General features: G+C 49.6%; 1 protein-coding gene across 1 annotated transcript in view; it reads right to left on the minus strand.

The window, feature by feature from the left end:
• PADI3 (peptidyl arginine deiminase 3) overlaps positions 1-16,174 on the minus strand; it is a 37,834-nt gene that overhangs the window by 8,505 nt on the left and 13,155 nt on the right. Inside the window, exons 4-13 of the mRNA XM_033228118.1 lie at positions 12,680-12,741; positions 11,563-11,680; positions 10,438-10,563; positions 7,959-8,137; positions 7,389-7,492; positions 7,193-7,304; positions 4,805-4,912; positions 3,460-3,611; positions 1,647-1,791; positions 1,434-1,536 (exon numbers count right to left, since the gene is read on the minus strand). Coding sequence (XP_033084009.1) covers positions 1,434-1,536; positions 1,647-1,791; positions 3,460-3,611; positions 4,805-4,912; positions 7,193-7,304; positions 7,389-7,492; positions 7,959-8,137; positions 10,438-10,563; positions 11,563-11,680; positions 12,680-12,741 — 1,209 coding nt within the window. The remainder of the gene's footprint in view (positions 1-1,433; positions 1,537-1,646; positions 1,792-3,459; positions 3,612-4,804; positions 4,913-7,192; positions 7,305-7,388; positions 7,493-7,958; positions 8,138-10,437; positions 10,564-11,562; positions 11,681-12,679; positions 12,742-16,174) is intronic.

Genomic DNA, 16,174 nt, shown 5'->3' on the forward strand with positions numbered 1-16,174 from the left:
CTTAAGTCTGGGAGGTTGAGGCTGCAGTGAGCTGAGATCATGTCACTGCACTCCAGCCTGGCTGATAGACCCTGTCTCAAAAAAGAAAAAGAAAATGCCAGCTCCTTGCTTAAAGAGCAGAGAAAAGAGTACCATTAAAGGTACTATCGTATAAAGCTATTTCTTTCTCCCTGAATCTCTCTCCTGACTTCTCAGGTGGTTTTTATTTGCTATTTCACATTGCTGGGGACACGCCTGGGGCTGGGCAGACCCTTGCTGGTGTCAGGGCCTGGCCTGTGGGCCTCAGAGTGGAGGCCTAGCTCCCAGTGGGCTGTGCCTGGGCATGCCTCTGCTGTGAGACCCACATACTGTGCCCTGGAATGGGGCCAGCAGGTCCAGCCTGGCATCTCTCCTTCCCACAGGCCCGCCACCCCAAGCCAAGGCAAATGGGTGACCTCCAGGGTATTGTGGCCTCTGGGTATGTGCTGGGTACCTGAGCAAGGCTGGGAGGGACACTTACCCCTCCCAAGTTGCCCACCAAATACCCTTACAGGGCAGGGACAACTGATACCATGAAGATGCTGAGTGGCACATGTGCCCATGCCCAGGCTCCTGCTGGGGGCACAGTGCTGCAGCATCTCAGGACCGTGACAGAGATGGGGAGGCCTGGCACTGGGGCTCCAGGGAGCACAGGAGTAGGCAGCAGATAATCTGTGCCAGGGAGGCAGGGAGGCTAGGAGACAGGACTGTGCCTGAGCAGAGGCTCCAAGCCCTATAGACGCTCCATTGATCCATCAGACCTCACAAAACAGAATTAAGATTTCAGGACGGCCAGGTGCGGTGGCTCACGCCTGTAATCCCAGCACTTTGGGAGGCCGACCACGGGCCGATCACCTGAGGTCAGGAGTTCAAGACCAGCCTGACCAACATGAAGAAACCCCGTCTCTACTAAAAACACAAAACTAGCCGGGCGTGGTGGCGCATGCCTGTAATCCCAGCTACTCAGGAGGCTGAGGGAGGAGAATCACTTGAACTCGGGAGGCAGGGGTTACAGTGAGTGGAGATCACACCATTGCATTCCAGCCTGGGCAACAAGAACGAAAATCCATCTCAAAAAGAAAAAAAAAAAAGAAATAAAAGGGGATTTCAGGACAGTGACTGCAGAACATTAAAGCTCCACAGCGTGACTGCCTTGGTCGCCTGCCTGGGAAGCCACTATATCCCTGCTCAGTCCATGCCCACCTTCCATCACCCCGCTCCCTGCCTCAGCTTGGCCCCAGCCGTAGGCAGTGGTATCTGGTGAAGCAAAGTGTGCTGGGGCAGGAGTGAGAAGCCCTGAATTTGGGGACACACCCCTGCTTTAAAACTTGCCCTCCCCATCTCAAGCCATAATGTGTCTTAATTTGGGTGAGGGGCAGGCAAGCTGCAAGGAGGGACATGGCGCTGTTACCCACCAACAACCCCCTGGAACAGGAGGGCCCGCCCGTGGCCACACTTCCGCTTTTCCTGGAAGAGCTTGAAGCAGGCCCCAGGGCTGGCCAGGAGCATCCGGAAGCCCTGTGTGCAGAGAACAGATTCGGCTGAGCCTCCTGCCTTGGTGTGGCGCCCTGGAGCTCAGTTCTTGCCCCAGATGCCAGGGAGAGACACGTCATGCACCACGTTCTTACCTTCCCATCGGGGGCAGGGACGAAGCTCAGAAACTCATCCACGTGGCCCACGGCCAACCAGTCCACAAAGAGCTCCACGGGGGGCTGCACCTTCTGGGCATGGAGGAAGTCCCGCACCACCTGGGTGACCCTGCGGCCACTTGACCTGGGACCCACGAGGTTAAAAAAAAGTCGCTTAACTAAAAAGACTCCATGCAGAAATAAAATGACAAGAATTTAGCATTCCTGCAATATCTGATTTTTTAAAAACAAAAAATATGCATTACTTTTATAAATAGGAAAGATAATAAATATGTATATTTTATTTTATATATATATTTATCTATTTTTGAGATGGAAACTCACTCTGTCACCTAGGCTGGAGTGCAGTGGCACCATCTTGCCTCACTGCAACTTCTGCCTCCCAGGTTCAAGGGGTTCTCCTGCCTCAGCCTCCCACGCAACTGGGATTACAGGAGTGCACCACTAGGCCAGGCTCATTTTTCTGTATTTTTACTAGAGATGGGGTTTCACCATGTTAGCTGGCTGGTCTTCAACTCCTGACCTCAAGTGATCTGGTCGCCTCGGCCTCCCAAAGTGCTGGGATTACAGGCATGAGCCACTGTGCCCAGTCAGATATGTATATTTTAAAATTCCACTCAGGGTGAGTTCTGCATGAGGCAGACTCAGAACAGGTCGGTCATACCAGGGCAATGACCCACCAGGTCCCACCATCCAGGAAAATCTTCAGAACCACCCTCACACCAGGTTCTTATTCTCCAAGAGATAGATTTCACCCCCATGTTCAATCTTTAGGAAAATGTATCTAAGGGCATGGTCCAGCTTCCTCTTTTAATGGGATTATGTATTTGAGGGCAGTGAGTCCCCTGCAAAGCTTGACTCTGGATTCATTCATTATTTGATCCCAAGTCTGTTCTAACAGCTTTGTTGCATTTGGTTAGCTCAATGTCTTCGTCTAGTGCACAGCAAGTAACCAATATGATAGGATTCCTTTTCCATCAGCACCCCTGTGTCACTACTGAACAACATATCATTTGTTTTGGTAAAAAATGATATTGCCATTTACATGGTAGTATGAACAAGCTTTGACCTAAAGGTATTTTCTCCCAGGACTGTTGGGAATGGAAACTTTTTCTTTTGTTACTTTTTTTCTTTTTGAGACAGAGTCTCCTTCTCTCGCCCATGCTGGAGTGCAGTGGTATGATCTCGGCTCACTGCAAGCTCCACCTCCCAGGTTCACGCCATTCTCCTGCCTCAGTCTCCCAAGTATCTGGGACTACAGGTGCTCGCCACGACGCTCAACTTTTTTTTTTTTTTTTGTATTTTTAGTAGAGATGAGGTTTCACTGTGTTAGCCAGGATGGTTTCGATCTCCTGACCTCGTGATCCGCCCACCTCGGCCTCCCAAAGTGCTGGTATTACAGGCATGAGCCACTATGCCTGGTCTTCTTCTGTTACTATTAATTGACTATTACTAGTATCATCTATTTATTTTCAGAATCAGAAAACCTGAGTCTAGTTATAACTTTGCTTTCTATGTGACTCACTTACCCTCTCTGGGCCCACTTGTAAAATAAAAGTGTTGGACCGAATGATCTCTTAGGTCTCTGCTCTCTCTGGTTTCAAAGTCCCTGAGGTAAGTGTGGACCGTGTCTGGTGAACACCCACCACCCTCATCACATCCAGGAGTATAATTTCATCACTCCTTGCTTCTGGTTCTCTTCAAGGAGTGGAATGGCCCCTGCTCCAACATCATCACCACCCCCAACCCTCAGCCTCCACCCCAGGAACTCCACTCCCTGTCACTCTCTCACCCAGGCAGGTTGCCCCCAATGAGGATCCTCCCCAGGGGGTACTCTTTCCCATTGGCCACCACTGGGGGGCTGACCTCCAGGTTCCCGAAGGAGTCCAGGCCACTCACAGACCTGTCGCGTGGTTCCCGAGTCACGTAACCAAAATCTGGACCCTGGAGAGGGAAACCAAGTTAGGCGGGGGTGGAGGGTACCAGGAAGAGCCTGAATCAACTTGCTGGGCTCTGAGCTCCTTCAAGACAGGGTGGGAAAGGCCATCCATTCTTCAGATGGAAATACAGAGTCATTGGCGGTGGGTGGGGGATCTGAGCCAGCCAAAATTTCATGCACGCATAGAAGGCAAAGTTGGGAAGTGCTCGGACTCTCTGGCCTTGCTGCCTTATCACGGCAAGACAGCAGGGGGCGCTCTAGTCGCTCCACCACTCCGCATCAGACATGCAGCCTGAGGCTATGGCCACCCCACCCCCTTACCTACACAGCCTTCCTGCCAAGTTCAGACCAAGGGCAAGTGGCAGCCCAAGTGGCCAGTTGTGGGAACCAAGAGGCTGCTGATGGCCCTCTGGGCCTCTGTCTTTGAACTCTACAGAAGGGGAGACCTCCCCAGGGTCATCTCTCAGAAGGAACTTCGACAACATCAAGGGTCAGGAGAGCGAGCTCCTAGCATCTGTGTAATCAGTGAGGGGGTTGGAGGGGTCTTCTGTTCTTTATGGCACCAAGCAAGTCACTCGTCTTTTCTCAGGAGGTCCTAGTTAGCAACCATCGCCTTCCCTGTTATCCTTTTTAATTACAATAATGATACCAGCTAACAGTGGTGTGTGCGCACACACACTCCCTCCATGCAGGTACTGTGATGATGAGACGCTTCACAAACACCTGTGAGGCCAGGACCTAAATATCATTGTTACTGATGAGGAAAATAAGGCTCAGAGAGTGGTAGTAACTCACGCAACATCACACAGCATGTAAGTAATGGAGCAGGGTTGTTCTGACTCTAAAGTTTGTGTTCTGAACATGTGCACCATCCTGCTTCCCCTATTTAGTGCTACCAGATTTAGTAAATAAAAATACAGGATGTCCAATTAACTTTGAATTTTAGATAAACAACAACTTTTTTTAGTGTAAGTATATCCCATGCAATACTTGGGACATACTTACACCAAAAAGTTAACCTGTTGCTGGTCTGAAATTCACATTTGACTGGGCATCTCCTGCATTTTATCTGGCAACCCTATCCTCATCCCTAAAGACCACAGTTCCCACTGCTGCCCTCTGTACCCCACACCCCGGTGTGGCCCTTGGGGTAAGGCCTCTCAGCTCTCAGGGTGGGCTGCAGCCGGGGACCACTCACCAGGATTCTTTTGTAAGGGAAATCCTGCAGTTCCCCATTCCTTGGGGAGTCAAAGACCACCGGGAAGGTCTTGTGTGGCGCCTGAACGTAGCCCAGCTCCATCTCATCCTGCAAGTGAGGAGAGGCGAGAGACGCACAGCTGTGACAGTCAACAGCTGCCCCTGCTGGCTCGGCTCTGAGCCCTGTGTGCAGACTGCTCACCAAGACCCCTGTCCCAAGCATGTTTTGCGCTTAGACATGGAGAGGACCGAGGTCAGGGTGCCTGCTGACTGGAGGAGGGGCTGGAGGCTCAAAGAGGGGGTGCACTTGTCTAAGGTCACACAGCAAGACAGAGGCCGGAGGTGAACGAGAACATGGACATGACCTTGGGGGTGTCCCCATGAGTGCTGGGCCAGGGCAGGTGAACACAGAGAAGCTCCCACGGTGGCCTGAGTTGGACAGGGCTGAGGGGCCCTGTGGGGATACAAATATGCCTCCTTCTCAGACCCATAAATGTGCTCAGGTCAGTCCTGACCCCTCAGATTCTGGAGGAAAAGATGGCCCAGTGTGAATGAACTACACATCCAGGTCCTGCCCTAAACTCTTTATAAACATTAACTCCATTCATCCTCATGACACGCTTGACGTGGGTGCCATAATTACCCCATGTGACAGATGAGGAAAATGAGGAACTAAGAGGTCTAATTATTTATCCAGTCCGGGTGTGGTGGCTCACATCTATAATCCCAGCACTTTGGGAGGATGAGGTGGAGGATTGCTTGAGGTCCGGAGTTTGAGACAACCCTGGGCAACATGGCAAGACCCCATCCCTACAAAAAATTAGCTGAGCCTGATGGCTGCACCTGTAGTCTCAGCTACTCAGGAGACTGAGGCAGGAGGATCACTTGAACCTGGGACTTCAAGGCTGCCAGTGAGCTGTGATCACGCCATGGCACTCCAGTCAGGGTGACAGAGAGACACTGTCTCCAAAAAGAAAAATAAATTTAAAATATATTAATTAAAAAAATAAAAATTAAAAAATATTTGTCCCAAAGCTCACAGCTAGTCAGTTGGTGGCACAGCCAGGCTCTAAACCCAGCCCATCTTGCCCCAGAGTCCTGCCCCAAACCCTCTCACTGGACTGACCTCCAGCCAAGAGGAAAGCTCCTTAACTTGGCGTTCGAGGTCTCCCACCTCAACCCTTGCCTTTCTCAGAACCAGTGCCCTGACAGAGAAGAACACACAGCGTTCTCTCTCCTGCCTCCCACCCCGGGCCTTTGCACATGCTTGGTTTCTGCCAGGATCACCACCCTGTACAGCCTGGTACTTGGCAGCCTGAGTCCCAGCACTGCCTGTACCAGCTCTGTGGCCCAGTCATGCTCCCCTAAGAGCTCCTGAATTATGGTGGACTTACAGGAGGTTATCAAGAAATGATGCGATGCCTGGCCTGCAGAAAATGCTGTGTAAATGGCAGAAGTCATGTGCACCCATCTGCCAAGTCTGGTCCAGCTCAGACGCTCTCCTTCCCAGAGGTCTTCACTGATTCCCTGGGCAGAGGTGATGCTGCACCCCGAAACCCTGCTGGTGCCTTGCTGACAGCCTCTGCACCCTAGATCTTTTCTTTTTTTTTCCTTCCTTCCTTCCTTCTTTCCTTCCTTCCTTCCTTCCTTCCTTCCTTCCTTCCTTCCCTCCCTCTTCCTTTCCTTTCCTTTCCATTCCATTCCTTTCCTTTTCCTTTCTTTTCTTTTCTTTTTTGAGACAAGGTCTCATTCTATTGCCGAGACTGGAGTACAGTGGCACAACCACAGCTCACTGCAGCCTTGACCTTCCTAAACTCAGGTAATCCTCTGACCTCAGCCTCCAGAGTAGCTGGGACTACAGACACACGCCACCATGCCGTGCTAATTTTTTAACTTTCTTGTAGAGACAGGGTTTCACCATGTTGCCCGAGCTACACCCTAGATGGTAGGAGTAGGTATTTTTGTAGCCATCATTCTGCACACCAGGGTTTCTCAGCTTCGATGCTACTGATGCGTGGGACCGGATGATGTTATTGTGGGGGCTTGTCCTGCGCGCTGTCTGCAGGTACTGCCAAACGTCTCCTGGGGACAAATCGCCTCTTGATGAGAACCACTGGCCTCAGCTGTTGAGGGCAGGGAGTGTGTGTCTCACACCTGCGCCACCCCTACGGGCCTAGCCCAGTGTCTAGCCCAGATCCGGTGGGTGAATGGGTGTGTCTGGGTCTCCAGAAAGTTCTGGAGAGAGGCCTCTAGGTCTCACATTAGAAAGGGCAGCAAGTTCCCTGGGGAGCACCCAGGTCCTCCTGGATGTTTCTCGGTGGCCTCCAGATAAAGGCCTCTCCCTCCAGGATGGTGTCCTGGCCGGGCCCTGCCCAGCGGGCGTGGTTACCTGGATCCAGCGGTCGTTACGGTTCTCAGCCTGTGGGCAGATGGTCAGCTTGCAGCCGGCCTTCCTGGCCAGCTCTGCCACCGCATCCACAAAACACGTGTTGTTCCTCACACTATGGAGAAGCCCAGGGAGGAGGGGCTCAGGATGGAGCCGGGGCCTGGGGGCCAGAGGGGCTACCCACTGCCCCAAGACTCACCGGCACACGTACACCTCTAGGGGCGGCAGGGTGCTGGGTGTCATGATCCAGGGTGCCACTCGGAACACCACAGTGTCAGTGAAGATAGGGGATGCCGAGAAATCCTGCAGGGGCAGACCAGGGGAGAAAGAGCACTGGACTTGGAGTCCAGAGGCCTGGGGGGACTCTGAGTCCACCACTGTGGTCTGTAAGAAAGCCCCTTGCTTCTCTGCAAGACGGAAATGAACCAGAGGGGGGACCAAGAAGTCTGGTGTCTTTCACACCAGTGGTGCCTGGTAGACTTACTAGGAATGGAGCCCTCCCCACCACCCTTTATTATTATTATTTTTTGGAGACAGGGTCTTACTTTGTTGCCCAGGCTATAGACTGCAGTGAGGTGATCATGGCTCACTGCAACCTCAACACCCCTGGGTTCAGGTGATCCTCCTACCCCAGCCTCCCAAGTAGCTGGTACTATAGGTGCACACCAGCGTGCCTTGCTAATTTTTTTTTTTTTGTAGAGATGGGGTTTCACCATGTTGCCCACGCTGGTCCTGAGTGGACCCCCTCTTGAACCCCCTCTGTCCCTACCTCGTTGGAGTCGTCCAGCAGAGTGACATGGAAGGAGATGAGTCCTGTGAAGTCGGCATCAGGGAAGGACAGGCCTTCCACGAAGAAGCGCTCCTCGTCCCCATGGAAGCGGGGTACCTCGTAGGACACCTTGTCTTGGCCCAGCACATGCCTATAGGCCTCACACACATCCTCAGGACCTGGAAGGGGAGGGAAGGGGTGGCTGTGACTCCCTGTGGGCCCAGGGAGCATGAGTATGAGGGACACAGGAAGAGGTCTGCAGTTTCACCAAAAATTCCAAGTCCTCCAAGAACTCCATCCTTTCACCTCCTCTAGCAAAGGAGAGGACAGGTAATACACAGTGCGGGTGCGGCTGGGGGAAAGGATCTTCCTTTCTAAGACTGGCGCTCATGTCTTTTTGCAGTGCAATTTGGCAGCATCCAACAAAGTAATGTTTACCCTAGCCCAGCAATTTCACTACTAGGTATCTTTCCTACAAAAATACATCTACAGGCTGGGCATGGTGGCTGATGACTATAAATCACAGCACTTTGGGAGGCTGAGGGTGGTGGATCACCTGAAGTTAGGAGTTCAAGACCAGCCTGGCTAACATGGTGAAACCTTGTCTCTACTAAAAATACAAAAATTAGCCGGGCGGTGGTGGTGCACACCTATAATCCCAGCTACTCAGGAGGCTTAGGCAGGAGGATCACTCGAACCCGGGGGCGGAGGTTGCAGTGAGCCGAGATCACACCACTGCACTCCAGCCTGGGCACGGAGCGAGACTCCATCTCAAAAAAAAACAAAAAACAAAACAAACAAACAATAAAAGGTACAAATTCACATAATATTTCTGTACAAGAGTGCTCGATATTCATTCATTCATCAAATATTTACTGTGCAACTACAGTGCACCCATGGGGCATGGTTCTGGCCTTGAACAAAGCCCCTGACCTCAAGCAACCTGCACTGTTATAAAATCAAAACACTGCAAACCACTATGATGTTCAGAGAACTGTCACAGCACCTCTATGCTTAGGAATATTATACAGCAGTGGAAAAGAATGAAGTGGAGCTCAATAAATACCAGGAAAGACGTGTGGGATTATTACTCAGTGAAAGAAGCCGGTTGGAAAGCAGCATATGGACACATGCTGGAGAGCATGTATGGTAAAGTGGGGAAGTGCACAACCCAACTCGTCAACAGTGAGTCAGATTTAGACCAGGTGTGGCGTCTCACGCCTGTAATCCTAGCACTTTGGGAGGCCAAAGGGGGTGGACTGCTTGAGCCCAGGAGTTCAGGACCAGCCTAGGCAGCAAGGTGAAACCTTGTCTTTACAAAAAAAATAATAATAATACAAAAATTAGCAGGGTGTGGTGGTACATGCCTGTAGTCCCAGCTAGTTGGGAGGCTAAGGTGGAAGGACTGCTTGAGCCTGAAAGGTGAAGGCTGCAGTGAGCTGAGATCACTGCACTCCAGCCTGGGCAACAGAGCAAGACCTTGACTCAAAAATAAATAAATAAATAAATAAATAAAAAAGTCAGATTTAGAGACGGAGTAGAGAAGTCTCAGGTTTCATTTTCTATACTTCCATATTGTCTTTATTTTAAAAATTGTCATTAGTTTAAAAATGTCGTTGTCATTATTTAAAAAATAAGCGGCTGGGCGTGGTCGCTCACGCCTGTAATGCCAGCACTTTGGGAGGCTAAGGCGGGCGGATCACGAGGTCAGGAGATAGAGACCATCCTGGCTAAGACAATGAAACCCCGTCTCTACTAAAAATACAAAAGTTTAGCTGGGGGTGGTGGCACATGCCTATAGTCACAGCCACTTGGGAGGCTGAGGCAGGAAAATCACCTGAACCTGGGAGGTGGAGGTTGCAGTGAGCCAAGATCACACCACTGCACTCCAGCCAGAGCGACAGAGCGAGACTCCGTCAAAAAAAAAAAAAAAAAAAAACCATATTATTACTTGTATACAGTTTTACTTTCTCAAAGGCATTTAGATTCTTACTTTATTTCTTGTGATTTGGCACTGTGACTATGTAAAACAGCAGCCATCTATATCTGGGGGGAATACAAACTGAATTAATTAGGGGTGAAATTTACGGTGTTTGGGGTTGGTTTTGCAATACTTCAGCGAGACAGACAAAACAGTGATAATTGTTTAAGCTGAGTGACAGGCGTGTGGTAATTCATCAGCCTGCTTTTTGTGTATGTTTGACATTTTTGATAAGAATTTCTACATATGCTTAAAATGTATTTGAAAAGTTCATTCATCCAATAAAATGACATCAGGCCAGGTGCTGTGCTGGGGGCACCAGTTCGTCAGTTCCAAAGCCCCCACTTCTGACTAGTCTTACTGCGACCCGCCACCTACCAAGGCATCTCCCAGAGTGTGAGCAGGACCTGCCCATGGCCCAAGGCAGGAAGACGAGGTTCCCTGGCAGGCAACCTGGCAACAGGGCACAGACAGCAAGGGGGAGTGGCACAAACTCACCACAGACATGGAAGACCTGTGCCCGTTCGGCACCATAGCTGGAGGTGTGGAGGACAAGTTTGTGGTCGTCAAAGAGGGCTGCAGGGCCCTGCGTCCGCAGGACCATGACAGACATGTCTTCCAGGTCTGTGAAGCCAGACAGAGTGGTAGTGACTCATGGGAGTCCTGGCCACTGGCCCCTTCCTCTGCTGCCTGGCTCCCTCCCCTGGTCAGTGGGTATCAAGACCTGAATCTCCCAGCCCCAGCTTTGTGAAAACCCTGGAAGCTATCAAGAACAAACCACGAAGACATCTGTGCTCTCCTAGACTCATGTTTCCTCAATTGCCCAGAGAAACATGAAGTGTGGCATAGCTAGCCGGTGTCTGACACACAACAGAGGCTCCAGAGAAGCGAGGAGGGTAAGGCCGTGGGGGCATTTCGCAGGTGAGGGTTCTGGTCTCCGTCCCAGCATCCCTCCCTGTGACACCGTACAAGCCCCTCCCTTCTGGAGCCTGAGCATCCCCATCTCCAATGGTGCCCACTTCAGAAGGCAGCCATGGGCTTCTTCCATGGACAGCACCTAGCACACCCTGGAATATTGCAGCTCGTTCTCCATGGGGCTGGAATTTAGGACAGATGGACTTAGCAAGAGGTGGGGTGTCACAGAAATGCAGGCCAGAGGTGCAGAAGGAGGAGGCCCAGATTTGGGTTTGAGAGGGGAGGCCCTGGATCAGACACCGTCTTCAGGGTGTCTCCTGGCTTCTGAGTCTCAGCATCCTCATCTCTAAATTGGAGTGATGATACCATCCCACTTGGATGATTCAACGAGAATTTGGGGAAAGGGCCTGGCACACAGTAGGTGCTCAAACAATGCTAGCATCCTCTGCTCCTCTGGAGGAAGAGAATGGCTAAGTGGCTCATTTCCAGAGCTTCTGCCCTGGCATGTGAGTGCCTGCTGACACTAGAGACACTAGGGAGGGGCAGCTGCCAGCCTGAGATGGGTTTTGAGGAGCACTGAGGAGTTTCTGGAGGCTGGCGCTCTCCCCTGGACTCTGGCCTCAGAGTCCCACAGGTGGGTTGGAACTCCCAAGGGGTAACTGAGCAGTGACCCTGGACACCCAGGGACTCAGGCTGCCCTGGCCTCACCTTGCAGGCAGTGCACATGCTTGTCACAGTTGTCCTGGACACCACAGCTTGGATCATCACGGTCACAGTTCACCAGCAAGATGCCACCATACCCACTGGGCCCCCAGACCCACTGCCGCTGTCAATGGCAAAACATAGCCAGTGATGAGGGCTCAGATGAGACCTGTGCCTCCCTGCCCAGGAACCCCAGCCTGGCCTATAACCACCCCGCCCTGTGAGGCTCAGTCCATGTTCTCGAAATACCTTCTCAAGACATGGCAATGGCAATGGCTCTCTATTGCCCACACTATCCAGTCCAAAGCGCAGAGCTGTCTTTCATGGCTGTCTGTGATGGGCCTTCAGCCAACATCCTCTTTCTCAATAGGCAACCTCCTGATTATAGGACCACATGCCTTACTCTGTGCTCATTCCTCCATTAAACCCTCCTTAGTTTTGCTCCTGCCGTTCCCTGCACCTGGAATGCCATCCCTCCTGCATCCCTTCAGAGCCCAGCTCAAGGGTACGTCCCTCCAGGAAGCCTCCCTCTCCTGCCCAGCCCACCTCGACTTTCTCCTTTAACTCCCAGGGCACCAAGTTCCAACACAATTGAGTCCCAAGTTCTTCAACAGTTTCATATTTGGTTTTTCTTCTCGCCTAGGTCAGGATCAGCACATTATGGACTGTGGGCCAAATCAGGCCCACTGCCTGTTTGTATAAATTAAGTTTTATTGGCACACAGTCACATCTGTTTGTGTATTAACTGTGACTGCTTTCGCACTATCATGGCAGAATTGAGACCATATGGCCCACAAAGCCTAAAATACTTGCTATGTGACTTTTCATGGAAAAAGTTTGCCCACTCCTGACCTAGATTATGAGTCCAGAAGGTCTTGATCCCACAAACCAAGGCCTAGCTCAGGGCTGGGTACCTCCATGCCTGATAATTCCTGGTGATGATTTTTCTTCTGGTGAAAGAAGATCCCCAGCCAGCCATGCCTGGTTTCTGTTTTTGGCTCCCTTGGCCTCAGCATCATCTGGGAGGCAGGGGGATACCTGTAATGGCCTCACCCTTCTTAACCCAACCTAGAGCAAGCTCCAAATGCACTCCTGCTTCCTGGGCCCAGGCACAGATGCTTACCTTGTCTACAAAGGTCCTGTCCTGCCTTCCCTCACAGTTCAGGTCGCAATCCAGAGAGATGTCTGTAAGAGGAAGCGGAGGGCAAGTCACTACAAGGTTCCCAGGAGCCCAGGGCAGGTCTTGATCTCAGGGCTTGTCTGGGGCTGGGCAAAGGCAAGTCATTTCCAAGGAGACACCATCCAAGAGGTGAGGGCATCTGCACCCTCTGGGCTGGGGAAAGAGGCCTGAGGCAAGAAGCAGGGTCACAGCAAAAGCCCAGGACAAATGCTGCCCCCTCTAGGAAGCCTTCCCTGACCACTTCCTATCTGCATCCTTGCAGCCCTTGCAGTCCCAGGCACGCCCTGAACTGAGCCCAGGTCTCCAGGAACATTGTTGTCTATATAAAGCCGCCTCATCTCCTTGGAATGGGGTGTCATTCCAACCTGGACTTCGGTGTCAAACAGATGTGAACACGAACTCAGGTTCTGCCACCTACTGACTGTGTGTCCTCTCTGAGCCACTCACAGTCCCCAAATCCCACCCCCATCCCACCTTAACATTTATCCCTAGACACTGGGGGAGATTTCACAACGCAAATGGAGCATTCAAGAGGTCAGATCAATCTTCCCGCTCTGAAAAAAAAGTAGTCTTCTTAGTTCTTAAAGAAGAAGCAGTCAGGAGTACGGAGGGAGAGAAGAAAGAATAAATTGGATAGGATTTTTGTTTTTGTTTTTTTTGTTTTTTTGAGACAAGACAGGGTCTCTGTTGCCCAGGCTGGAGTGCAGTGGCATGATCATGGCTCACTGCAACCTCTGCCTCCTGGGCTCAAGTAATCCTCCCACTTCAGCCTCCTGAGTGCTGGGACTACTGGCGCATGCCACCATGCCCAACTAATTTTTGTATCTTTCACACAGACAGGATTTCACCATGTTGCCTAGGCTGGTCTTGAACTCCTGGGCTCAAGTGATCCACCCACTCCAGTCTCCCAAAGTGCTGGGATTACAAGCATGAGCCACCACGCATGGCCTGAAATGATTTTTTTTTTTTTTTTTGAGACGGAGTCTTGCTCTGCCACCCAGGCTGGAGTGCAGTGGCCGGACCTCAGCTCACTGCAAGCTCCGCCTCCCGGGTTTACGCCATTCTCCTGTCTCAGCCTCCGGAGTAGCTGGGACTACAGGCGCCCGCCACCTCGCCCGGCTAGTTTTTTGTATTTTTAGTAGAGACGGGGTTTCACCGTGTTAGCCAGGATGGTCTCGATCTCCTGACCTCGTGATCCGCCCGTCTCGGCCTCCCAAAGTGCTGGGATTACAGGCTTGAGCCACCACGCCCGGCCCTGAAATGATTTTTAAACTTGTGAAAAGATACTCAACCACCATGCAACAAGTGGATAAATCTCACAAACATAACATGGGGCAAAAGATGCCCAACACAAAAGAATATACATGATATGACTGCATCCGTAGAAAATCAGATGGTAAAATGAGACCATGTTATTCGGGTATGCATATTCAGGAGATAAAACCCTAAGGAAAAGCAAGAAAATACTTATCACAAGATAGTAGTTGCCTGTAGGGAAAGGAGGGAGTTATGATCAGAGAGGGACATTGAGGGGGACTTTGGGGTGCTGGTAGTGTTTTATTTCTTGGGCTACTCTTGGGTTTATTTCCTGGGCTATTCTTCAGTTTGCTTTGCAATTATTCATGTGTGTGTGTGTACATATGTTTCATACACATATGTATGTAAAATAAAGCTTTATGTACTTTTCTGTCTATGTTATTTTCCAATGATCACGTGTGTATGTATTTGGGCTGCAGATGGGGAATGCCCAACTTCACTCCTAACTAAAGAAAGGCAAAGTAAAACAACAGTGAGATGCCAACTGATTGGCAAAAAGGGAAAAAGTTGATAATGCAGTATTGGCAAAGCATATATGCAGTTGGCAGACATGTATACAGTGTTTTTGGAGAGCAATTTGGCAATATCTATCAAGTTAAAAATTATAGATTCTCTATAACCTAGAAGTTTGGCTTCTAAAAAATGCCTCCTACAGATAAAGCATTTTCAACTTCTTTGCTAATTGCTTCTCAAGTGTGTGAGCCAAAGCAAACTCCCACCCACTCCTTTGTAAGGAGTTTCCCAGCGTCACCACCTTGGCAATGCTCAGTTAGGCATCTTTTAATTTGGATTTTGATCACCGGGGCTTTCTCTTCTGTGAATTGCTTATTCACATTTTTGCCCATTTCTATTATTTTAGTCCTTTTCTTATTGATTGGAGTTCTTCATATTCTATATGCACTAAGTCAGCATTGCAGATTTCTTCTCCTAGTTCATAGTTTGGCTTTTTACTTGTCATCTGTTGCATATAAATTTTTAATTTTAATACAGTCTAATTTAGCAATCTTTCTCCTTATGGTCTTTGCACTTTTGTTTTGCCTTGTTAAAGAAAATCTTTACTCTCTTGAGGGTACAAAGATATTCTTTTCTAAAAGCTTTACAATTTTGATTTTCACCTTAAGATTTTTAACTGACTTGAAATTTATTTTTGAGTATGGTGTGAGGTAGGGCTCCAAGTTCATTTATTGCCGCACAAGCATGGGTCTGTCTCTGGGTTCTCTATTTGCTCCATTGCTCTATACCAATTTCACAATGCCTCAAGTACTATAGCTTGAAAAAAAAGTATTGATATTTGGAATTGTCAATCCCTCCACCTTGTTCTTCATCAAAATCATCTTATTATTATCTACTCTTGACCTTTGCTCTTCCATACAAGTTTTAGGATCAGCTCTGTAAAGTTAAAGTAAAAAGCCATGTTGGGGCTGGGCACAGTGGCTCACGCCTGTAATCCCAGCACTTTGGGAGGCCTAGGCAGGCAGATCACCTGAGGTCAAGAGTTCAAGACCAGCCTGGCCAACACAGTGAAACCCTGTCTCTACTAAAAATACAAAAGTAGCTGGGCGTGAAGGCATGCATCTGTAATCACAGTTACTCAGGAGGCTGAGGTAGGAGAATTGTTTGAACCTGGGAGCCGGAGGTTGCGGTGAGCTGATATTGTGCCATTGCACTCCAGCCTGCGCAACAAGAGTGAAACTCCATCAAAAAAAAAAAAAAAAAAAAAAAAAAAAAGCCATGTTGGAATTTCTATGGGAATTGCATTGAATTTAGACTGTTTGATACTGTCACAGAGCTCTTAGATCTCTTATGTTTTTTCATTTGTTTGTTTTATTCTTTTTTCTCTTGGGTTTCAGTTTGGGTAACTTTTATTCACTTATCTTCAAGTTCACTGATTCTTTCCTCAGCTGTGTCAGGTCTACTGGTGAAACCTTCAAAAGCATTTTTTAAATCTCCATTATTATGGTTTTATTTCTAGCATTTCTATTTGACTCTTTCTTAACAATTTTCTTCTCTGTTGGAATTCCCCATCTGTTCATGCATGTTGTCCACCTTTACTACTAGAACTCTTAACATATTAATCACAATTACTTTGCATGCCCTGTCTGATAACTCCAACATCTGAGT

This window comes from Trachypithecus francoisi, unplaced genomic scaffold (assembly GCF_009764315.1).
Source record: "Trachypithecus francoisi isolate TF-2019V2 unplaced genomic scaffold, Tfra_2.0 Lachesis_group12, whole genome shotgun sequence".
NCBI classification, from domain to species: Eukaryota; Metazoa; Chordata; class Mammalia; order Primates; family Cercopithecidae; genus Trachypithecus; species Trachypithecus francoisi.